Source organism: Scardinius erythrophthalmus, assembly GCF_964197995.2.
Source record: "Scardinius erythrophthalmus genome assembly, chromosome: 4".
NCBI classification, from domain to species: Eukaryota; Metazoa; Chordata; class Actinopteri; order Cypriniformes; family Leuciscidae; genus Scardinius; species Scardinius erythrophthalmus.
Genome location: NC_138224.1, coordinates 18,962,652 through 18,988,933, shown reverse-complemented (window position 1 = coordinate 18,988,933; position 26,282 = coordinate 18,962,652). Strand labels below are relative to the sequence as shown.

At 35.5% G+C, this 26,282-nt stretch overlaps 1 protein-coding gene across 3 annotated transcripts; it reads right to left on the bottom strand.

Annotated features, from left to right (window-relative positions):
- On the bottom strand, positions 1-26,282 carry prkcq (protein kinase C, theta). 3 transcript variants are annotated; one of them, XM_081363131.1, is made up of 18 exons: positions 26,203-26,282; positions 18,556-18,991; positions 14,573-14,772; positions 13,830-13,890; positions 13,208-13,388; positions 12,080-12,111; positions 11,886-11,971; positions 11,343-11,472; positions 10,608-10,717; positions 9,536-9,674; positions 6,962-7,119; positions 6,257-6,430; positions 5,801-5,892; positions 5,625-5,687; positions 2,398-2,536; positions 2,074-2,262; positions 1,855-1,983; positions 1-318 (listed from the first exon to the last, which is right to left on the bottom strand). In XM_081363131.1, exons 2-18 carry the CDS (start codon positions 18,671-18,673, stop codon positions 160-162), a joined length of 2,160 nt encoding a protein of 719 aa, XP_081219257.1. In that variant the 5' UTR covers positions 18,674-18,991; positions 26,203-26,282; the 3' UTR covers positions 1-159. The 3 variants fall into 3 exon arrangements, with proteins under 3 accessions (XP_081219257.1, XP_081219258.1, XP_081219259.1); XM_081363132.1 differs by having other exon boundaries at positions 37-318; positions 9,536-9,671; XM_081363133.1 differs by lacking the exons at positions 18,556-18,991; positions 26,203-26,282 and adding an exon at positions 17,572-17,713 and having other exon boundaries at positions 37-318.

Sequence of the window (26,282 nt, the reverse complement as noted above, 5' to 3'; positions counted from 1 at the left end):
ATATATAATTTGACACTACAGTGTCTTTTAATCACTGCACATACTGTAGTATGAAATGAGGTTGACCAGAGGCTGATATAATGTTCATGTGAGTGTTTGTCTTTTGCTTTGGACCTGTTCACAGTATCTGCACAAATGTCTTTAATGAATGTTTGTGAGTCAGGGGTTCTTGAGACGGGCCATGACGGGGTTGATGAAAGAGAAGTTCTCAAACATGCTCTGGTCCACGCTGTTGATGATGATACGGTCTGTGACGGAGAGCCGAGGCTTCTCATTTATGAACTCCTTGTCGAAGTTACTGCAGTCACTTGCTGATTTCTGTAAACAGAAAGGCTCAATGTGTCAGTCACAGGTAACAGTTCAGTTTGTGACGAACTCCATTCCAAAATCTAGTGAGCCGTTTGATGTCTACATATGGAACTGCCTGCTAAGTCAGGTCCTTAAAGGATTAGCTCACTTCAAAATGAAAATTCTGTCATCATTTACTCAACCTCAAGTTGTTTGAAGAACGACGATAACCAGACAACTGATGGACCCCATTGACTTCCATAGTAGGAAAAGGAAAAAAACAATACTATGGAAGTCAATGTGGTACATCAGTTGTCTGGTTACCGACATTCTTCAAACAACTTGAGGTTGAGTAAATGATGACAGAATTTTCATTTTGAAGTGAGCTAATCCTTTAACTGAAATGGAACCTGAAAGGTTCCTGAGAAATGATCTTCATAGGGAATAATGTCGCACACTGTGTTGAGTGCAATTAATTACTAAGTATCTAATTACTGTAATTTAATCACTTTTCCCTTGAAAAAGTAAAGTAAGGGATTACTCTTAATGTTTGTTAATTTAATTACAGTTACTTCTGATGTAATTGCATTAAATACTGTATGGACTATAGAATTATTCTGTATAAAACAACAGTGGATTTAACATCAAAATGTAATGTAAGAATGTTAATGTAACTTTCTCCCTTTGCACACTTTGGTCAGTTTAAGAATAATTTATGCAATTGTATATTGTTTATTTGAAAGAACATCTAACATCAACATCTATGCACAATATTCCATGCATTTAAGTCACCAAAACGAAAATAAGAGGAACAAAAGTACTTATCTGGCTTCATATTTTTGTGACAGTTGTAGTTCCATTGAGACTGAAGGGCCCTACACACCGGGACGAATATCGTTTTTCAACACGTTTTTTTGTGTTCACACCCAAGCGATTTTCGCTGACGATGAGCCGAGTGAACATGCAAATTCATTCCCTGACATTAGATGGCGCTTAATGTAAAACAGAAACCACTCCATAACAGTTCTCTTTTATCAAGATTTTTGTAGTCGCTGTCGCGTTTGTCATATAGTTCTTTATGTTCCGACACCAACGAGACCAGCAGCTCTACAATCATCTTGCCTTGCATCTCCCTCGTCTTATTTCTTCGCGGCAGTGTAGACGCTACTTGGCGTATATCTTCTTCGCCGTTACGTATGTGTGCTCGGCAAGACCGTTTTGTGTTTGAGCGCCCCCAAGTTATGTTTTACTATAACTTCAGAAGCTCCACACATGCTCCAATCTCATTGGTCGGATAGTTTTTGACAGGGTGCGTCAAACCAAAAAAACGAACCCGAGGCATTTTTTAAAAAATTACGCTTTTACGCGTGCCATTTTTCGCGCCAGTGTGCACACTCACATTGGCGCCCTTTGTTAAGTCACGAGGCGTTAAACGTCGGCGCATATCGCGCGCAAAATTCGTCCCGGTGTGAACAGGCCTTGAGACTTATGATACATGTGATCCTATGCCTATGTAGGGAGATCATTAGGTTTTGGAACAGAACAAACAGACTGTAATAAACTTACCACAGTGGGCCTGAAGGGCGGCTCCACCTGTCGTTTCTCCAGTGCGTTCCAGTCTGTGTCTCTAAAGAAAGGATGCTGTCGTATATTTCCTTTCACGCCCAGCCTTTTCTCCGATTCCCGGACAAATAGCTAGAACCGGTCATAAAACCCCAGTTATGGTTTACACTCACAAATCAGAGTAAAGTTTTATTTTTTTTTGTATCGTTAGCTCAGACGTACCTTTACAAGAATGTCCTTTGCGTCTCTGGTTAACCAGCGTGGGTAGCATGGGTCATCAGTGCGAATCGACTGAAACAACTCTTCCTCGTCGTGTCCATGAAATGGGGATTGGCCAATCAGCATCTCATAAAGAAGTACACCAAATGACCACCAGTCTACAGAAGTCCCATATTTGTGCCCAAGCAGAATCTGTGAAACATACAACATATAGCTTAAATACCTTTTATTGATTTATTTGCTTAATTTTATTTTTTATCCAAATATTTTTAATTGAAAGCAAAGTATATATATATATATATAGTGAATGGTGGTAGAGAGCCTCACCTCAGGGGCGATGTAGTCTGGTGTTCCACAGAAGGTGCAGGTTCTAGCTTCTCCAATCATGTTCTCTTTACACATGCCAAAATCTGCAATCTTGATGTGACCATCAATGTCTAGTAAAATGTTATCCAGCTTAAGATCTCTGCGAAGTCACAACACGCAAATAAATCAGCGATGTCCTTTGAGGAAGCAAAATGCTTTTAAATGCAAATTCATGTTCCAGATACACTTAAAGGGGTCATGACATATGAGAAATCAAATTTGTCTTGATCTTTTGACATAAGAGGTCTTTGTACTTAAAACATCCAGTAAGTTTCATAGCTTGAAACGCCCTCCTCATTATTACAGCTTTGATACTATTTTCACAAGTAAGGTGTACATTTTCAAAACTCTTAGTACTAATATCACAATCATCAAAAGTGTACTTTTTTCAAACATTTCAACATGTTTTACACAAAATCACAAAGTATCCTTTAAGTGTTTCATCTATATAAATGTTTCATTCACAGAAACTGCTTTTCATAATGGTAATACTATTCAACTTTTGATTGGTATCTCTTAGGCTAATGCTTTTGTCTATTATTTAATCCAACTGAACTTAAAGGGGTCATGAACTGGATTGTTTTATTATTTTATAATGTTGCCTGGGGTGCCCTTATAATGTTAGTATGATTTTTACATCAAAAATTGTCATAATTTATAAATAAAAGCCATTTTTCCAAGCCTGATTTCTGCCTCAGATTTGAACGCTCCGTTTTAAGGGGCGTGTCTGCTGTGAGACTGCAGTGCAATCGCCCACTGCTGTGATTGGCTGACATGCTTGCATATGAAATAGCTAGTATTACATGAACTCTCTCGAAAACTTTTACTTCGTTTTTACTATTACAGCTATCGAGATAACAAATCGTGAAAAGTATCGTTTAAAGCATTATATTTAAATCTATTCCATCACATGAAAGGTTGCAGCATGATGAGCACTGAGCAGATGACAGACAGTCTGTTGATCGCGTGAATAAAGATCTTATCATTGCAACGCAATTTTTGCACTCTCACAAATGCTTACACCAAATCACAATGCAAACACGATGTGAATACACAGTAAGAGCTTCGTTGTGTAGTGTAACAGTGTCATTATTTCATCACGAGTTTGGTAAGTGTCCAGATAAGCTCTCGCGGCTCGCGCTGTGCTGTTTGATTGACAGCTTGGGCGAATGGAAAGGGATCGTTCTTTGATCGCTTTCTGTACGTTAATTTAATAACAGTTTAAAAAAGATTATTTTCATAATACTACGAGAAATTATGTGAAGTTGATCGTTTAGTCACTGATGCATAAACAGTATTGAACGATTTTAAGAGAAAGATATCTGAACTTGAATAATTACACATCAGAAATCACTGATCGCAGATCAGGCATTAGAGTACACATGGTTACTTACATGTTGCTGGCAGATCCGTGTCGGGAAATTGTGATCGACTCACTGATTTAATAAAGTTTAACCATGCTGGAATCCTAAGGAAGCTTAATGCAGACTGTCTTCTTCCACAAACAGGCGCTGCACAATATTTTGTAAACCGCATGTTTATTGCTTGGAAGTAGCTCGATCCGGTTTAGCAATTATCATGTCCTATGTTATTTAGCATGTTTGGGCGAATCGGTGGGCGGGGCTAAACAGGCCGTGTTGAAGTAGGCGTTGATCTTCTTTTGTGGAGGCGGTGTTTTATCCTCTTTGACGTCATTGTTCCCCACTTTGAAAAATGAGTCGTTTGCTGAGCCTGATGTCTATAAAAGCTTTTATTGGACTAACAAGGTAGTTTTCAGTTCTGAAACTTACAGGATATTATTATAGTATGATGATCTCTTATATGTCAAAAGCTCAAGGAAAATTTGATTTCTCAGTTCATCACCCCTTTAATGGTTAATCATCATTTGGTACATCTATAGATTTCTACAGACATTGATTGTTTTTTTTTGTAGAACTTGTTTGCAATTTCAGATATGGATAACCAAATGTAATGAATTTCATGATTTACATGAGTGATTTGTAGATAATAACCACTACTATGTCCAAAGTGTGTGCACACGCATGTGTGTGTGAGTGCAAAAGAGAGAAACAGTGAAATTTGCCATTTGTGAAGTTAGAGCAGGATAGAGTACAAGGAAGAGGAAACATCAGATTATCAGAGATGCATCAAATACTGCATTTTGCACTAAGGTATGTATGCCATGGTTAGAGATTGGCACATTACTGTAACATCCCTATAAAGGGCAACAACAGTATAGATTCAGTCACATGGCACAGTGAGAACAATTACTGTATTGCCAGCAAACTATGTTTTATAACACAAAACCTCATGGCAGTTTCATAACTTCATCACACCTTTTGATAAAACACTAGATGCTATTACATTACTATAAACATTACAGATTTGATTACATAAGTTAGGTAATGCAAGTGTATTTTCTAATGTGGTAACTATTACTGTAATTATTTTAGCAACAAGGGTGATTTGAAACATGTATCATGCATTGTTTGCTGTCGAATGAACTGATTGTTAAAAGTACTAAATTGAAAGAAGATCATACGGTGATTAAACCAAATGTCCTCATTACATATTACAATAATCATGTGTTTGAAACAATGGTAATGTGTATAACTAACGAAAAAGCATGGGATCAGGTTTTGAAAGAATGACTAGTTGTTTTATCAGTTTAGTTTTTTGTCAAGAGTTTTGAAAATGTACAACTTACTTGTGAAATACTTGAAATACTACAATGCATTTATTTAATCAAGCTTCAAAAATTACTATTTTCATATTGCGGGATCTGTGACGACACAAGGGGAAACACATTTTCGTATGACTTCCTCCAGAGCAAGACATTGATGAATAGTTACACATCAACGCACCATAGCCCCCGCCCACATGCATTCAGTCAATAGCAAGTGGGCGTTGATACTGTTTCCTATGCAATGACATTAGCCAATCATAACGTATGTGTGTGTGTTTTGTGCAAAAAAACATTAACATTAAGAAGTGAACCTCAAGGAACATATTAAAATAATAATAATAATAATAAATAAAAAAACAAGTCATGGCCCCTTTAATGTTGACACATTTTCCAGGCTAAATAAACATAACTTACAGTATAAAATCTACATCCATCCATCTGTCTATCTATCTGTCTATATCTAGCTCATTTTATGGTATAGAGTTTCCACAGTAGTGAATACCTGTACACAATGCCTTTTGAATGTAGAAACTGCAGGCCGCATATGATCTCTGCTGCGTAGAACCTATCAGCAAAGAGAAGAGAGGAGGTGGAAGAGGGTGAAACCACAGAAAAGAAGAGTAGGCACAGAGTCTCAGCTTTTAAAATGTGTATGTGGGGGCTGCATATGAGTCTCACGTGGACCGTGGGAGATCGAATCTGTGGCAGGTCTGAATGTGGAACATTAAGTCGCCTCCGTTTAAGTACTCCATCACGAAGAAAAGATTTTCCTTTAAAGACCAATACAGAAACAATCAGATTAACATAACCAAATTACTTCAGTATGTGAGAGTGGCTCAGTGTGTGTCATAAGAGTGGGTGGAATGTACAAAATATTATATTGTAGTATTTCAGGGCCTTTTATAATTATTATTATTTATTTTTTATTCACTCTGTTTTTATTAAGTCTAAATAATGTGAATATATTTTAAATTGAATGGCCCTTCTTTAAAAAGATTCTTCTTAAAAGATTTTTTAATAACAATATTTTAAAATCCACAGAACAAAAGCATAGCAAATAACAACCAGTCTCTACCAGTTGACACATTGCTATATGTCGAACTGCCCATCGCTAAGTGTGTCAGTGTGTATTACCCTGGTCTGGAAGGTGCAGTAGAGGTGTGTGAGAAAGGGGTGTTCCCAGGCCAGAGACAGCACTCGCCTCTCCACCATAGTGCATTCAACATCATCATCCATCAGAACTACATCTTTCTTCAGGGCCTTCACTGCAAAGAACTGCCCTGAGCTTTTCAGCTCGGCCAGGAAAACCTGCGAACACACATGCGCATATATGCAAGATTTATAGAAAATGCACCCAGAATGATGTTCCCAGATGCCGTTTAATAGGATACAGTCATATTCAGTGGTGACCTTTATAATAGCTGTCAATAGACATTACCAAAATAGCCACAAAATGAACTGACTTCAAGGGACATTGAGTAAGCAGTTAAGTCGAAGTACAGCAGAACTATGGTTCTATGCCAGTTGCTTAAAAAGCAGGTTTAATTGTGCTTTGCAACCTTTGACCAGTAGGTGTTATGTATCCAATTTGGAAGTGGTAATACTGTAGATGTATATTGCTAACAATAACCAAGTTTAGTTTCAACACGGCAATGTTTTCCCAAGATTTAGCTTCATTTCCTTTTTGGTATTCAACGATTATTCACTGAAGATTTTTATTTTGTCTCAGTTTGACCCAAAGAATCAAAGGATACCTTGTGTTTAGGCCAGTCGTTTCAAAAGTTAGTATATGGTAGCCGTATATATAAGAGTTAAAATTGAAATTTGAGAAACTCGTACCTTTCCAAAGCTTCCTTTTCCCAGCATCTTATGCAGAATGAAATTGTCTAGAGTGAATTTGTGGTGCTCTTTGCGTGGGGTGGCATACAGGGGCTCAGGCTCTTCAAGACTTGTCCTGCGACCTTTAGCTGTAGCGTCCCAAGAAATGCCTTGATGCTCTGTTGGGAGGAACGGAGAAGAGCTGGACGTCAATAGATGGAACAAGACAGCATCAATAAATCAATTGCTCTGTTCCAAAACCTGATTAGCTTCTCAGAACGGCAATGTTTTTTGGTGTTATACTACAAAATTATGCCTTACAGGACGTCATTTTGATCAAAATCTCATGTGGAATGTTTCTTTATAAGATGGATGAATGAATGTCAATAGATGTTATTTATGAAGATATTTTATCAAGTACTAGTCGAATATTCACAGAAAATAATTTTGTGTAATTAAAACGTCCTATTTTATCCTGGTTTTTTTGTGTACTATGTAAATGTTGTGCTTATTAGAGTTTATTTATTACACTGTTAGCTTAGCAACATGCTAATGTCAAATTCCACTGAAATCAACTGTAATTTGAGTTTAAATTTAAATTCAGTGTCACAGGAGACCTCTCAATTGACTACCTAGTTCCTTATAAGCACAACTCCATTCTGGGAAGTTAGAGAAGGAATGTTCTATGTTTTTATTGAAACCATTCCTCATACAGGGAATGTTTCAGTCACCTAAAATTATTTTGACAATGTTATAACCTTAGAAATGGGCAACTGTCGGTAGCGGACTGTCTAAGGCAGGGGTTTTCAAAGTCAAAGACTGTAGGCTTCCCGTATGACACAATGTACAAAATGGCACTTCCCCACCCCCAATTTTTCCTAATTTTCAAAAGCGTTCAGTGCGCCGAGACCGCCGCACACACACACGTCATCCACATTGTTTCTGCATCAATAATAACGTACTCTCTTCTCGTGTGCCTAATGTAATTGTCTTTATCTTGTTTACAGTCGTCATCCACCAAAACTTTACTAGTGACTCATTACTACAGTGACTCATTTAACCATGTATTACTGTCTTTGGAAGACTTTTTGCCTACATTTCAAAAATGTACAAATTCACCTCATTTCATATTTACATGCAATGCAGGGATTCCCCAACTCTTTTGTCAGCTGAACCTCTTTGACCTGATATATTTACTTGAAGTACCCCCTGAGAGTTCAATAATAAAATCAATTAAAGCTGCAAGCAGCATTTATTGGGGTTCAAGAATTTAAGGCCTTTAAGCACATAAGCATTTAAGACATTAAGTTTTTTTTTAGAAAGCTTTTAACCACTGAAATAATAGATGGAAAAGTCCATTTACAGCCAATACAGGCAATTTACCATAGGAAATATATGGTTTTCAAAGCTTTTTAACAGTTATAGCGCCACCTATGGTCCAATCTTCAAAAAACTGTGCATGCTTGTTAATGGTGTTATGTCACATATGCTCACCAATTTTCGTGAAGTTCTGAGTTTTCATTTAGAATTTATAAGCTTTTTAGTGTATTTTAACAATAACAATCAAATTAATTTCACAGTGTTCTCTGATGTTGGTTAATGGTCACATGACATGCAGGTAAACAAATACAATATTGAATCTATTTTTAAAATTGTATAAAAATGTATTTTAATTAAAAAAAAATATGAATTTAATTAATAGCTTTTCATTAAACTCACGAACCCCAGTCTGGGAAACCCTGACATAATGTAATATTTAATGCACTTCATGTTGTTGATAACAAAGAATGGAATATATTTTCTTTCTCTTTGTATTTTTATATCAATATGGTACAAGATTATCCTTTTCAAATCAATGTGATAACCGAGTTACATCAAAAGTAATCTAAAAGTAGTCAGATTATATTAACTTGAAAGTGTAATGTAATGGATTACGTAACTAACTAGGGGTTGAATGACTTTAAAGTCGACATTTATGTTATTAAAGTCGAGTCGACGTCGACTAGTCCCTGAGGACGTCATTAATGAACAAAGATAAGCCTGAACTTTGTTACACTGCTATGGCATATGACACATGACACTGCGCTGCCCACAAGGCTATTGCTCCATCAGCTTATTTTATTAATGTCTTTGGGTCATCATATTTCTCACAGATTTCTGCTTGTTCTAAATCAGATACAGATAAAGTAGAGTAAGATTACATTTATATTAATGCATTAGTGACTAATAGTGCAGGTGTGGGATTTAGTGACTAAGAACGCTAGAACTAGAACTGCTATGCTATGTTCATATGCTAGAACTGTTCAGTTTCTAAGCTATTTATTTATATATATTTACGGTTTAAAATTATCTCATCAAAAACAGAGGAGCGGAAACATAATGACGTCTCTGGTCAAAAAACCTGCTTATTTTAAGTATTGTTTCCACTATAATGTATAGATTGAAATGATTAATCATTCATTTGAAATGCGCCCACACTTTAAAAACCCCGGGTCTAAGGTAATTTGATTAAATTAGTTTTTGGTTAGTAGCATGTTCGACACTCTGACAATCAACTGTGTGAGCGCACGTCGTTTTGGCATATGGTATACGTACCTTTGCGTGGCAGAGCTGGTGGAGGCGTGAGAGGAGTAATGGGTAAGTGTCCTGAAGGCTCTCTAGTGACCCCTGGCTGACTTGCGCCCACTGGACCCTCTCGACCAACAATATCACTATCCCGCGAACTCCGAGCCTGCTATGGAAAGAAGCACATTGAATTCATATCAGATTAAACAACTCACACCACATGATAATGTAGGTCATACACACACTTCAGGCTTTGTCATGTTGTGCCCAGCACGTACTATGTTGAGTTAGTCCAGAAACCTACTCTAACGCATATGGTCCCTTTGTACATAACTGTTTTAATTTGCATTGTGAACATTTTCATTAAATAAATATGGCAGACGAGTCTCAATAGATATTGGCCTGGTTTCACAGACTGGGCTTAGATTTAGCCAGGTTTATAAACATGCCTTAGAAAAAAACATTACTGGTGTGCATCTTGAGACAAAACAATGGCACTGATATATTTTAAGATATGTCAGTGAAAGTTGCTTTCAGTTAAAACACCTCAATAAAGCATTTTAGTCTGGGACTTTTGCCTTTTGTCTGTGGAACCGGGGGATTGATTATACATTTATTGAATCCAGTACTCAAAATTGTTTTTAGAGCATGACATTGTTAGCTTAGCATCATGCTAATGCCAAACTCCATTGGAATAAACTGTGAGTCTCTTGCGCTATTGCTGTACTTTGAGTGGCTTGTTAACAAAAGTGCTGCTTATGAAGATAGTGACAAACTTCAGTAATCAAGGGGGCGATAGAACTACCTTCAAATGTTTGTGCCATTAAACCCATGCGTTATTAGGTTGCTATGCAATTAACACTTGGAGTTTAACTAGCATGTTCTGTTGACAGTAGTTGACCTAAAAAAGACAACTAAATGTTACGGATATATTGGCGAAATTTTGGCAAAACTCAACTTGAACTTTTACAAAAATATTGAAATTCCCCTGCTAAAACTACTGGATTACATTCGCTGAAATTCGCAGAACAACAGTAAATTGTGTAAAATGTAAAATGTTGTGACATCTGTTTCATTGCATAGCATGTGTGTGTCTTCCAACCTGCTGTGTGGTCTCAATCATAGCCAGGGCCTCTGCCATTAGCTTCTGGTTGACGCCACAAAGGTTTGCTACTTTCCTCTGACATTTATGGTGAACGTTCATGCCACATTCTGCAAAGAAAACACACTTAATACACTAAACTGAAATGCAAGTCTAAAAATGTTATGTGGATATTTAAAAGTATATAAAAACATGGTTATGCATTTCACGCAGTTACTGTGCATTGCATTTACTTTGTGTTGCATCAGTGGGTTTCATCTAAATGCAACTTGATTTTCCTTATGCAAATGCTTAAAAAAAGGCCTTGGGGTCATTCTACAAAACAGATGACATTTGCTTCCCATATTAATGTTCTCTCTACAGTTTTATCTCATGCCTTTTAATTTATGCATATGAATTTTTCAAACTTTATTTAGTAACTTAGCAACTTTATTTTTACTCAACATTTTGACTATATTCTCTTTATTTATAGTATATTATTAAAAAGTCTTGTGCATCAACTTTGCTACCATCATATCTTTACCATTTTAAACTTATAAACTCCATATTTTCATAATAAAAAAATACATCCTCCTTCTGGTAAATGAACTTTTGGAACAAGCAAATGTTTGCTAAATATCAGAATTATATAATTGAAATTTGCATTAAAATCACCTTTTAAAATGGAAAAGGTGACAGTTTCACAGAATGACCCTTAGACATTCATAGTTGACATGTGGTTGTGTAATGAATCACCTTCACATTTAAGGCCCTGCCGGGCAAGACCCCATAACAGGGTTCCACAGTGCTCACAGAAGGTCGGGCTCATGTAGTTATACACTTTAAACCTGTGAGGCATGTCAATCTTAAATCGTTCCTTATGAATCTGAAACACACACACACACATATTTAGCATAGAACACATACTGAACATACACTGACACACAATGTCAACATGGAAAATATCCAAAACGTCATGCATTTTTCTTTCAGCGTGACTCAGTAAAGTGTGGAAAGACTATTTTATGACGTCTACCAATAACTGAAAGAGGAAGGAGTCTGACACAAAAAGATGATTCATTTTCTTCAATCCTTATAATTATACTTTCATCTGCAGATTACTAAAGCTTTGCTGAATCTATATTTAGCCTACAGTTGCACAAAATGTCCAAAGGTCTCTGGCTTAAAAATCAGGGCAAGATTTTCTACTACAGAGTGTGGAGTCTACTAGCAAAACGAAAACGAAAACAAAACGCTTTGTGTGTTTGTATGAAAGGGAGATGAAAAACTTGTTTTTACCATAGTTTCTTTACTGTTTATTGCTGAGCCTGTGCATTTGGCGATGACTTTGTCGATACACTTTTTATGGATGGCGGCATTGCATTCTGGGAATACAAAATGAAAGAAATGTGTAGGAGGGATCCTGACTCTGAGTCAATGGAAACTTGTTTAAGAACTGCAAAAGCAATGAGGATGTGAGAAAAAGTACTTACGTCGACACTGGTATCCCTGTTTATTCAGGCCCCTGAAGTAGCAAAAGAAAATATTTGTAATGTGTACTGTAATGTAATATACAGTGCTAAATTACAAAAATAAAAATATAAAAAAGATATATATTATATATACTCAAATATATATATATTTCCACTGTTATGTTATCAGCATTTCATACACTTCATATCATACATCGACTTCACTGTATAATATAAGATAAATTAGTTTTTTTATTGGATTTGAATATTTATACAATATTTAGAGCGTAAATTAATTATTTTTTATTGATTGATTCAGTGATTGTGATATTTTAAAGATTTAAAACATCAAAAAGTCTTACTGTTCACAATTCCTCAGTTCACAGCATTTTAAAGTTTTCTTTATCAAAATGTTTCTTCTAAATGTTATAGCATTGCCTCGTATTATGCATAATTACATGCAACTAAACATAACCCTAACCCTATAGTAAGTACAGTTAATAATACTCAAATTTATAGTACTTAAATTTATAATTATACTGTAAAATAAAGTGAAACAAATTTTTCTTTTATTTTTTATTTTTCATTATTTTTGCATGTTTCCATCCAATCAAATCACAATAGATAAATCCATAAGTCTAGGCCCACATTATTTCCCCCTGAATACTCAAGTTTTCACTCAAAAATGCATGAAATTATGGAAGTTGGGCTGTATGTAAAAATCAACTTAATTTCTTAGAATCAGGGTTGTTTTCCTGGGCTAACTACGCTGGGCTAGATCCATCAGTATATGAAAACATGATATATAACATACTGATATAAATAATAAATAGTGCTGGGCAACGATTAATCGCATCCAAAATAAAAGTTTGTGTTTACATAATATATGTGTGTGTACTGTCTATAATTATTTTGTATATATACTGTAAATACACACACATCACATGCATGTATATATTTAAGAATATAAATTATGTATAAATATCTATATACAGTATATACATGCAAATATATACATGCATATGTGTGTATTTATACAGTATATACAAAATAATTATACACGGTACACACACATATATTATGTAAACAAACTTTTATTTTGGATGTGATTAATCGCGATTAATGGTAGTTTGAGAGTGTGTATAATACCAGACAAACTCCTTGCAGACCGAGCAGAAAGTCGGCTGAGGGAAAAAGGTGGCGGTAAACTCGTGACATTTGACCACGTGAACTTTGGCCTGTTTGATGGCTCCTCGTCTGTGGTGCAGGGCGAACATCCCTTCTCTTTCCCGTTCAGTTTCTCCATCCGCTTCACCGTGACCTGCAGCGTCTAACAAACAAGAACCCACACAAAAAAGACCCCTGGTTGAAAAACGCTGGGCTAGATCCATCAGTATATGAAAAACATGATATATAACATACTAATATAAATAATAATTAGTGCTGAGCAACGATTAATCGCATCCAAAATAAAAGTTTGTGTTTACATAATATGTGTGTGTACTGTCTATAATTATTTTGTATATATACTGTAAATACACACACATCACATGCATGTATATATTTAAGAATATAAATTAAGTATATACATGCAAATATTTCTTAAATATATTCATGCATATGTGTGTATTTATATAGGATATTCAAAATAATTATACACGGTACACACACATATATTATGTAAACACAAACTTTTATTTTGGATGCGATTAATCGTTGCCCAGCAATCTATGTGAGACGGTGTGTAGATCTGAATAAAAGAAACACTCACCACTCCTCTCCAGAAAATACCGCGCCTCCATCAGTAAGCGACCCTGTGGCTTCAGTTCCACCTATAATACACAAAAATAAATCTTACCAAATCATTGAAAATGTATTGAAAACATATATTACATATCAATTCCCAATCAATTATATTACAGTATGTGACCCTTCACGTCACTTTTTTGAAATTGAGAATTATTCATAATAATAAATAAGCTTTCCATTGATGTATGGTTTGTTAGAATAGGACAATATTTGGCCGAGATACAACTATTTGAAAATCTGGAATCTGAGGGTGGAAAAAAATCGAAATATTGAGAAAATATTGTGGACATATCCATTTATGTTCACGACTGTGCAGCATTCACTCACAAAAATAACTATTTTATATATTTACGGTAGGAAATTTACAAAATATCTTCATGGAACATGATCTTTACTTAATATCCTAATGATTTTTGGCATAAAAGAAAAATCGATAATTCTGACCCATACAATGTATTGTTGGCTATTGCCACAAATATACTCGTGCGACTTATGACTGGTTTTGTGATCCACATATATTCTTTTAATACGAGTGTTTAGTGTTTTAATTAAAATGTATTTAATTTTTTTTAAATAAATAACATTAATAACAAAAAAAATGCAGCTTTAAGTCAATGGATGTACAGTATATCAGCTGAGGGAACACATTTGTTTCCATTTTGTTTTGCTTTTGTATAGTGAGCATGTCGCCACACAAAGACTCACCCAGATCTCCAGTTTGCCGTTCTCCTTCTTGCAGCGCGATGCGAGTGTGTCGAGCTGGATGGTGGCCTCCGTCTTTAGCTCAGCCGTCTTGTCCTTGACCACCACATGCATTACCCGTCCTCTGTGGACGTGAGCGTCGAATGTGCTGCTCCAGGGGGGATACATGGTGGGACGCTTCTGCTTGTACACCTGACCCTTTTCTACAGATACACACACACACACACACACACACACACACACACACACACAGCTAAATCAGAGTCTCACACCACTGAAAACCTGACTGGACTAAGCTTTAAAAGTATCAGCAAAACAATCCTCTATGTGTTTCACAGCATTATGACTGGATTTGCCGGATCTGAAACTAATACTACTGGAATGATACAATGCTCTGACTGTGTGATATAGGAATCTGACAGCTTTTACTGCAGGAAAAACATACATATATAGAACCATTCAAATGAAACCATGCAATTTTGGTAGAATGTCGACATAGTCAACATGACATTTACAATCAGCCTTTTTATTCCTGGTCTTATGATGCAAGAATGAATGTTGTCTACGTAATTTTTCATTACTTGCTCCGCCTCTGAAACTCTAAAAAAATAAAAGGACTTGATGGTGCGTAACACCCACTTTTTCCACAATTTTCACTCAGAAGTACATACTTAAAACAGGTTGCGAACACTCTTTCACGTCGGGTTAAATTTGTAATTTTGCATCCAGAACATAAAAACAACAACAACTGGACATGCAGTTTATCTGGCAGTGAAGATGTTTCATAGAAGTTTGGAAATGACGTGACACTTTATATTTTGACAGGTATGTGTGGTTGTGGTTTGGTTCTTAAGATTGAAACCAAAGGGGTTGCTGGGAAATCCTTGTTTCTGCAAATACTGCTCAGTGGCCATGTCTGAGTGATACGTGTGTGTGTGTACAACTGCATATCATTTCATCTAATCTGATTTACACCCACATTTAGAGGTCAGTGCAAGTAAATGTGCTTAAAAAATAACCACAGTCCTCAAAACGCATGCATGCAGTCGGTGAGTCCCAATGCACTTTTGCAGAAATTATTCGAATTTTTAAATTAGTTTGCTGCGTTGATTTTGGCATTCTAATTGTCACATTCACTTGCAGTACAGAAGCGGTGATCAGTCTAATAATTCATTATTATTATAAGTCTTACCAATGAATTGGTTGATTCAGTTTAAAATTAGATTAAATGGATTCAATTCTCAATTTTTCACTAAATCAATTATCCAGTTGCACTTTTTGACATATACAGTACCTACATATCTTGACAGCATCTTCTAAACATCTTGAACTATCACATATTTGGCTGTCAAATGCTATCAGACATGATTGTGCTGGCTTCATATTTTTGGGAACTGACTGTCTGTCTGTCATTATAAACTAATTATTTTGCTGAATAGTTAGTCTAATGACTTACTGAAAGTACCCCTCTTTAAAATTCTGGGAAGTGTGTGAGATGAATCACAAGCTAAATTCTTAAGAATAATAGAAAAGAAACAAATGCCACTCTTTTACTGACAATGACACACTTTAGACAAATAATATTCAATAAACTTTGACCAAACACATTGCTTTCACGCTTTCTCAGTTGCACCTACTAAGAACTGAGTAGGTGGGTCATGTGGGTGTTTCTTTTTCCACTATGGGCAATTTTGTCCTTGTAGACTTTTAGTAAATATACTTCTATAAATTTCATATACTAGTTTCTTAACATGTAAGATTTTAACATGTATGCATCACAGAAAAATTATTTCATTATTTTATTTTCTTGAACCATCATGTCACCACCACAACTCAAACCACCATTTACATTTACATTTACATTCACCAATACATTTTTGCATTATAGCTTTTTATAAATCATGACAATAATACACACAATTAAATTATATTTTCAGACTTTTTTTCATACTTTGCCAAAATCGCAGCTTGATGCACAATAAAAATATTCTATTTTCTAAATAATCTACTTAGATTTTTCTTTGCGCATCACATAATTCATTTTTAATCTTAAACATGCTTTTCACTGATACTGTTGTCTACTTAATAACTAAGCACATTTTTGAAAAATATTTATTGGGGGTAAAATAGGGCTGGGCGATATGGATTTTTTTTTTATCACGATATGTTTTTCCATATTGATCGATCTCGATTCTTATCACGATATGTAGTTTTTGCAGATGCTGCCAGTGTAAGGGACATCCTGAAGCTTGAAGAAACAAGATATTCACTGAAACTTTAGAATAAAGTTTAATAACATAAAAAATTAAACAATATGCCTTTCAATAATGAGCACAAAATATTTTTGTTAAGGTCTTCATGCAGCCAAAGGATTCACATTACACTCCCACATTTATGAATCTTTCTATTGGTCAAGAGAGCAGCGTATTTGGAGGTATTGAAAAATACAAAAATAAAAGGTTGTGCACATCATTTGTAATTGCAAACATGAGTCATCTCCCTTTATACAATAATACAAACTTTTACTTATTGAAACATTGTATATAAACTAACAGCTGTGACAACTATCACATCAAATTGCTTTGGCTGGACAGTGAACATCTCAAGTAGCCTACAAAAAGAGTAAACATGGCCCTGGCACAAATACTACCTGTAAGATTAAGGTAGATCTCTAGAATTGTTTTATAAGTAGAATGAAATCTGAGCCAAAATTGCACAAATATGTAAACATAGTAAACCAAGGGCTGGGCGATATATCGCATGACATTGTTAGGCACATCTCGTCAGTAAAGCCGGTTCCTTGATTAGTAGTAAATCGCCATCACCTGCTTTCAGATGGAGCAGCATTTACAACACAGAGACGTAGTTAACTGACAAGCTGAGCCATATCGCATTAATTATCACGGATCGGGATCGCCTGTGATAATTAATGCTATATGGCTCAGCTTGTCAGTTGTCTGCCATATCCAAACCACGCGTCCACACAATTGACGTCGTGTTACCTTTTTTTTCAACAATGTCTTCGGTCTCGAGTTATGTAGTGATGTCGCCTTCACATTCGGCATTATTTTCGCTGTCCTCAACTTCAGTTTCGCTCATTTTTTTATCCTTTTTACAACTTTTTTCCCTCTCTCTCAGTCTCCTTCTGTTTACTGTAGCCACTGTGCTCGCTGAGAAGTGGGCGTGCCCTGCCGGCAGATACGGCAGCCGGCAGATACTGTTGCGCTTAGTTTTTCATGTGATATCGAATAATACGTCCCAAGCATATTATCGAAATCGTTCAGAATATTATCGCGATCCCGTATCGAGATCGAATTATCGCCCAGCCCTAGGGTAAAATTATTGGTTGTTGTGGTAATGACACCAGATTGTCACAGTTTTAAACAAGTACAAATGTCATATTGTAAATATTTATATATATTTACCTTTTGTCCTAGACTTTTAAACTTAAAATAAGAAAATAAATAGATATCTATAAATAGGAAAATAAAAATCTATAAATAGAAAATGCATTTGAAAAAGTGTCAAAAAAAATACGAATGCATGGTAAAAAGCCAATTCTAATGTGACCTTCCTATAACAAAAGAACAAAAGTTAAATTCAACATCTGGCTGATAAAAAATGGTGACACTATAGTTTAGGGTCCATTTCTCACTATGATCTAGTTGCTTATTAGCATGCAAATTACTAAGATATTGGCTGTTTATTAGAACTTATAAAGCACGTATTAATGCCTTCTGCATGATCATATTCTACATCCCTTAAACCTATCCAATACCTAAACTTATAACAAGTAGTAATTAGGAGTGTATAAAGGCAAAAGTCGTAGTTAATAGTGAGAATTGGACCCTAAACTAAAGTGCGACCATAAAAACTTAATAATGGCCATAACTGAAGAAACTACTCTGGGGGTGTCTGTTTTCTAGCTATTTTTTTGTGCTTTGCACTTAAACTATCCTGATATATCTGTAGCAAAGATATCTTACCAGTCTCCACAGCCTCTTTCATGTAGACAGCACAGTATGGATTGAGTACTTCTTCGTGGTAGGCAAGCCCTGGGTCCATCTCGAAGCTGGAAAACCCGATCCTCAGGAACGGAGACATGACTGTAAACTCTCAGATCCAACAGCAATAGCCTCTGATATACAGTGTCCGCTGGTTAATTCCACTGTGAGAATGTTCTGAACAGTGATGTACTCCTATCTGATGCTTATTTTCATATTTGTGGTGTCCGTCATATGGGTTTCCAAACTCTCAGAAGTGGACAGTGCTGGTCTAGAGGCGTGGTGTCCTTGTTTCTGTGGCATCCAAAGTAATATTTTTCAAATTGAACATTTAACTTTGTCCTTTGTCCATCAAAAATGTCTCTCTTATAGCCGCAGTTTTAGAAGGAATAATGTTGGGATGAAAACTTGGAAATGTCTAAAAAGAAAAGGATAAATTATAATAAATGCAATAATAGTACAGTATAATAATAAAAAGGAAAAACAAACTAATCATAAATGGCATAATAATAATATATTTTATATTAAATCTACAGTGTGTAATATATTGATTCTAAATGTAAAAAATAATATCTAAATATATTATATTTTATATAGAATCTAAATGGACAATAAGTCATACTCTAAGTTAACTGAAAAGTAAAATATCTTCTAATCAAATAAGAAAACTATCAGAATTTAACAATTCATTGGAAGTACATCCAGTGTTTTAATGGTTAAAAATGTCGTAAAACTCATGTTTTCATCTTTTAATGTTCAAATGAATCTGATCTGTTAAAGAAGATCACTGATGTTTAATAATGAAGTCTCCAGGAAAAATGACTTAAACTATTCACTAAACCCTATAGAGGAAAAATAGCTGCAAACAATCTGGTTGTAAGATCATAAGATCATAAGATCATCCTCTCTGTTGAATGGAAACCCGATCAACACTGAAGCTGAAGACATGCGTTAACTTCTTTCCATACTGCACATGCCCTTTAAATTAACATGACACCAGTTCACACCAACCGCCAATGTTTCGCTCAATCAATAACACTTCACATAAAACTCAGCAGAAAACAAGGAAACCAAGCAGGCTTGTTAAACAGTTGGACCACAGAACCACAGTGAACACTTACAGAGTACTTACCCGTTGAAAGCCTTAAGGTAACTGGTGAAGGGAGAGAAACCAAGAGAAACGACTATTTATAGATGTGAAATACAAAACTACCATCCAAAGAGCCAGGATTCACTTCCCCGCTGAGTCACAGTCAAACATACAGTAACACACACACACACACGTCATGGTCAGCGATTTACACTTTGCTCAAACTCTGCATGTTATTATAGAAGCTTGTTTCCGCAATGGAATACATAAATGTAAAAGATAACTGAAAATTTGTATCTCTCGATTCTGACTTTTTTCTCGCTATTTCACGCTTACATCATACAATTCGGAGAAAAAAAAGTCAGAATTGCAAGATAAAAAGTCTCAATTACCTCTTTTTATTTAATTCAGTGGCGGAAACCAGCTTCCATGTTATACTATAAAGCATTATAGTTGGTTTAACTTTTAAATATTATAAACTTGAAAATATTATGTTATATGAACCACATAAATTATCTAAGTTGATTTGACAAAAGAAAAAAGTATGAAAAAAACGATAAATTATGAGAATATTTTTTTACAGTGATCAAGTTATTCATGTTAACGAAAAAAAAGAAGATTTTTACACGCAATAAATTGTGAGTGGCACTAACTTGCCACCACAATATTAAAGGTGGCATAACAAACCAAGAAATATTTGTTAAACATATTGTTATAGAAATATTCTGTTACGCTCAATCGACAGCATTTGGGGTGTAATGTTAATTACAACATAATATCATTTCCACTCATCCTTTGCCGCAAACAAAATATAGGGGAAAAGAAGGAAAAATCAATTGCGGAGAAGTGCTTATTATGGAAGTAAATGGAGCCAATTTTTGGAAGCTTTAAAAGCGAAAATGTGACACTTACAATTTTAGTAAAGCACTTACATCAGTTATTCTGTCAATTTATGTAAAGTCGTTATCGTAATTTTTTCGGTCGTTTTAGGTTTTTAGCATTACGTTGTCTTTGCAACAAAGATGTAAAATTGGATGTAACTACACAGAAATGGTTAGTAAGCGATTTCTTCACACTAAAATCACTGTAGTACGCATACTATTTACGTCTGGTATCGCTATCCTATTGAAAAGTGAGGTTTTAATGTTGGCCTGATTTACAGATTTAAAGTATTTATGTGTTAAACAACATAAAAATGTCGCGAGTGTGTTGCTAAATGATTGTTAAGGTGCTCTAAGTGGTTTATAGGGTTTCTGAGTGGTTGTTAAGGCGTTGCTAAGTAGTTGTTCTGAGTCAAAATAGCCCTTCTCCAAATCTCTGTGATGTTGTTTTTTCATGTTTTTTTCATCCAACATATGAAAAAGTGAATACCAAAAGATGATTGTAAATGATATAGAAAGAAAAAAATATATACTAAAATGTAATGTGTAAACAGAAGAAAAAAAAAAGAACACTAATTAATACTCACACATTGTTATGCTAAAAAGTCGGAAGCAGCTAACAATATACATTCATATATATTTTTTTTTCTCAGCTCAAGTTTCTCAAAACTCTTTTTCTTGTTTGGTAAATGCGTCTGCATGACTGCCAAGCGCTTCCTGTCGTTTGACTGACAGCTCAAACCGCACTTCCTGCATCACTGAAGGACTGTAGCACAGATAGCGAGTTTCTGCTGTTACCTGCTTCTGCTACCAGGATAGACAGAAGAGAGACAAACAACACAGCAGGACACAGACAGACACTTTAATGTCAGAACTTTATAGTAGGCCTTTGTTGACTCCATGAGAGTGATATTTCATCAAACGCTGTGTGTGTGGTCAATACTGAACTATCCCAGCTTGTGAAAGCTGCAGGGGTGGAAGAAGTGTGGGATCAAACAACAAACCCCTCTATTGAACTCACACACTGGACTGGACTTAACTGAACTATAAATACATTTGAGCTTTTCCAAGCCTCTTGAGAGGTTCATCTCATAAGGCTTGTCAAAAGAATATTCCAGGTTCAACAGTTAGGCTCAATGGACAGACTCTGTGGCTCATTTACCACAGATCTCTCATCAAAAAACATTACATTAATTCACTTACAGTGGAAGTCTATGGGGCAAGTAAACCTGGAGCGTTTATAAGCAGAAATGTGAAGGTTGTATTTTGTTAAAGCAATTTTTCTGTATAAAAATGTGTTATTTGAGCTGTAGTTGTCTAAATTGTCTTTTTTTTTTTTAGATGGGACAAGGGTCATTATTGTGAACTAGAACTATTAAAAACCTTTCTGTTCAAATAAAACTGAAATAAAATAAAATATAGCATTAGTTGGAAAAATTTGCTTAAAAAAGGATATATGGTTAGGCCTAAGTTGAACCACTAAAATTATTAACTGGAAATAAATATGAACTAAAACTGAACTAAAAACAAATTAAACCTTAACAGCAATATTTAAAAATAAATAAATAATAAATAAAAAAAGGAAATGACTAAAAATTCTAATTAACCTGGAAACTAAACACATAAAAATAAAATAAAAAAAATAAAATAAAACTGGATGTGACTACTTTTCTTCTCTCAGATCCTGTTCTGATATGTGTGCGTCTTTCTTTTGTTTTCAGATCTTTTTGTTTTTAGTGTTGCATAATGTAACACGGATACCAGACTTACTCGTTTATTATGAATTGGGGCTGCAAGATATATCGTTTTAACATCGATATTGCAATATGTGCGCAATCAGCGATAGTCACATAGCAGAATGTGCGATGACAAGTTTTAGGATCGTAGTTGATCCGTGTGGACCAAGCTTGGGCGTCATATACTGACGCTTTTGACATTTCGTCGACATCGAACGCACATGGCACCCTTTAGCGTCAATATGACACGCACAGAGCTTTGTTCGGTTATGGGTAGGTTTAGGTCTGGTGTAGGGTTAGGGTTAGACCGCTAGGAGGCGCCTTCTGGCCCATTCAAACATTCACAAAGCAGCAAATACTGAATGCAGCTCTCTTCCGCGTATGTCAAAATGCCCGTCTCGGAGAGTATTCTTGTTTGGCTTACGTGAATGTAAACAGTTGAGAAATAAATCGGATGTGTATCATTATCAGCCTAATATTCCTGCTGCTGTCTGTCATTAATGTTAATCATACAACAAAATACAAAAAAAAATACAGTCTGGAATTTTTCGCCACTAGGGGTCGCTAACCTCTTTACAATAACAAAGGCGTAGTTTGATGACGCAACATTTGCTAAGAATTATGGATCTTGTCGTCAACGTCAAGCCGACCGATCTAATAATGTTTATGGATGAGTGAATGCATCGATGCTTTTATCATGACTGTGATATGAAGCAGGTCGGGATTGCTAAGAGACAGCTATCAGCTCCACACGCGACGCGAGTCCCGTGGATATAAAAGGAATATGGACATTTCATTCTACCGAACTACACGCAAGTGCAGAATTACAACTCACAGGTCAGTTTATTAGACAAATTAAACTTGTGAGGTAACGCAGCGCTGTTTCACTTGGTCTAACATTACACTATCACACTAAACTGCATTTGAATGTGTTGAAATTAATGTGTTAGTTTATCTGTATGAGACTAGCAGTAAGCTAGATCAACATTAGAATAACATACAAATCATATTCTAACATTTTATCATTGTTGAACTATAAAACATTGATTAGTTTTATGTAAATGTGCTCACCTGTTTAAGAAAGTACATGTAGGAGCGGTCGAAGTCTCGGACGTGGAGCTCTCGTTTATATACTGTCTATGGGAGCTCTCGGCATCTAGTTCTCCTTTTTTATCCAAAGTCTGCTTGCCATGGTCCATAATGTTTGAACGAAACAACAACAGCGTGCAAATAGACATTGCGAACTACACAGTGGTCCACGTCGGTCGCCTTGGTTACTATCAGAGGGCTCTGGTTACCATGGCAGTACGAGCGGAAACCAGGGACAACGCGGATATGACGCCATTGACGGCGACAAAACGTAAATAAAGAAACGGTACGTGTCTTCGAATTAAATTACAAATTTCTCCTGGTTTGAAAGTTGTTGGAAACAGTCGGGATAATGTAAGTACACAACTAAAAAAATATATATAACATAGATATATATGCAAAAAAGTTACATATTGTGCCTTTAACAAAGATTTATTATATTTAATTTATATAGTGATCAGTGTTATTTTACATTTGATTTTTCAATTTGTGTACCTAAATAATGTTACACTTCCCCGAAAATCATATTAACATAAAGCCCTATTTATATCATTTGTATCTTTTTTCTATTGTATTTATCTATGCTTGTAATTTAACATTAATCAGTTTTCAACATTGATAATAATAAGAAATGTTTCTTGAGCAGCAAATCAGCATAATAGACTGATCATGTGACAGTGAAGCCACCACAGGAGTAAATTGAAAGATCGAAACCTGGGTGTTTCAGGAAATGGAGACATCCAGAACCTGGACTGACAACCACATCTATTGTTTGAGTCAAGATTTAACAGCTACGTAAATTCAAAAACAGAAATATTGTACATTTCTATCTGAGAGGTAAAGAAACACCTGCGTTTTTTGTAAACAAACGGGTGTGTTCAAGGTTTCAGCACTATAACATAGTATTTTAAGTATATTATATATCACTAAAAAGCGGATCTACTGTACATGGTTTCTTATGCAACACCACTGTTCCATAATATTCAAAGATAAAGAGCAGAAAATGAATGTGTACTGCATCTCTTAGAACTTACGATTCAGTGTCTTTTCAACCCAAAAATTCACTAAAAGATGAAAAAAAGCACATTCACACAATAACTTTTCATTCAATATTCTTATAGCTGCTGTTATTCAGCTATTTGCTGTTATTAATGCTTGTGTTCACTTATTCATGTTGATGTATCGCAGTGTTATTGACCCATGGGTTTCTGCCACAAGGCTGTTGAAATAACATGGCACCCTCGACAAACCGTTATATCACATCGTATTTGAGGTTTAGCACCATGTCAACCTTTGTAAAGAAATCAACGTTATAACCACTGAGCATCCACATTTTCTTAGAATAGCATCAATCATATTGGTAATTATAATGACAAACCATTCCCTTTTTGATAGTTAGCTTTAGATGAAGGCTATTTCAGGTATAATGCAATATATATATTAAAAAGGTAGGCCTAAATGTTGAAGTAACCCGTTTTAAATCATGTAACACTGGCTCTGCTCCTCTTGGTTAAAGTGTGGTTGGAAATTGCAGTCTGATTGTGAGTAAGATGTTCCAGTGACCAACATTTGTAGTTCCTCTAATTCACACATTCTGTGTCATACACACCACAGAAGGTACTTAGTATGTTCATTTTTTTTTTCTTGTTTTTTGATAGTTTTGTTTTGTCTAGGTCAGCCTGTCCAAATGTGTATTTTTATTATGGATGGTGGATCACTTGCAGACACACATTACACACTATGTTGAGTGTTAAAATGCTTTTAAAATATATTTAACACATAACCTTGGTGTTAACTATAAATCATGTCTTTAAATGCACATAATCCTTCAGAAAATGTGATTCTTTGACAATAATGCTGTTGTTTCCAAGCAATTAAAAAGAGTCAAGTGATTTTTTTTTTCTCTACAAATCTCAGTTGATTCATATGACACTTCTGCTGAGGAAAATACCCGAGTGTCTTAAGTTTTAGAAGACATTTCAATGCCTCAAACTGAGCTCAGATTTGCCAAGATAGCAAAATATGCTATCAAAAGAAATGAACTCACCATTTCTCACCAAATTCCTCCAAGTCAACAACTGTCGAATATTAGGCGAAACATCGGAGTCAGTTTAAATGAAACATACTCTAACTGTCTCCTGAGCTTTGAAAGAGCAAGATTTGAGTAGTAATATCTCTTGAGACCTATAAAAGAGCTTCATTCACCTCTGTGGGTAGAATTTCCATCTCGGTAGGTAAGGCTAAAGCCACAACAATTCAGAATGTCAACAACTGATTTAGAATAGACCAAAATAGCATTAAAATAAAGGATAAACAAGCCTTCAATCCTTCCACAGAATGAAAATCCCAAGCTTATGCTTTGAACTGCAACAAAAGCTCGTGATCCACAGCTTTTACTACACTTGTGTGGGTTTCCTTCTAACTGAAGAATAAATCTTCTTGATACATCCCACACATGGTGCTTTAAAAGATCACATCACATTATGTTTTCAGAAGACTAAGTTCTCGAATGCAAAGTTAACTTCTACAGTTTTCTTCTACTTTTTGTGGTTTCCTGCAACTGCCACACGAACAGCTAAAAGCAAAACCAACTGGAAAAGGTTGCAGAATGTTGTGTGATGGTGCGTTAACATATAATCAGTGAATTTTTAGGCAACAGTTAGGCTAACTTGTACTTCTAGTCAGCAGTTACATCAGCAGCACTGACAGCCAGTGTGTTTCTCTTTTATTGTTGCGGTTCTGTAGGTTATTAGAGTTTTTTTTTTTAAACAAAGCTTTAAATGAACCTGAAGGCTCATACATATAAGGTAAAGAGAATAAAACCAGCACTTACCCAGTGCAGTTCAATGCAGAACTCTGAAATGACTCGCTGCTTATGGAACTTCTGCAAGGCGTCAGGTTCAGGTTGCGCGC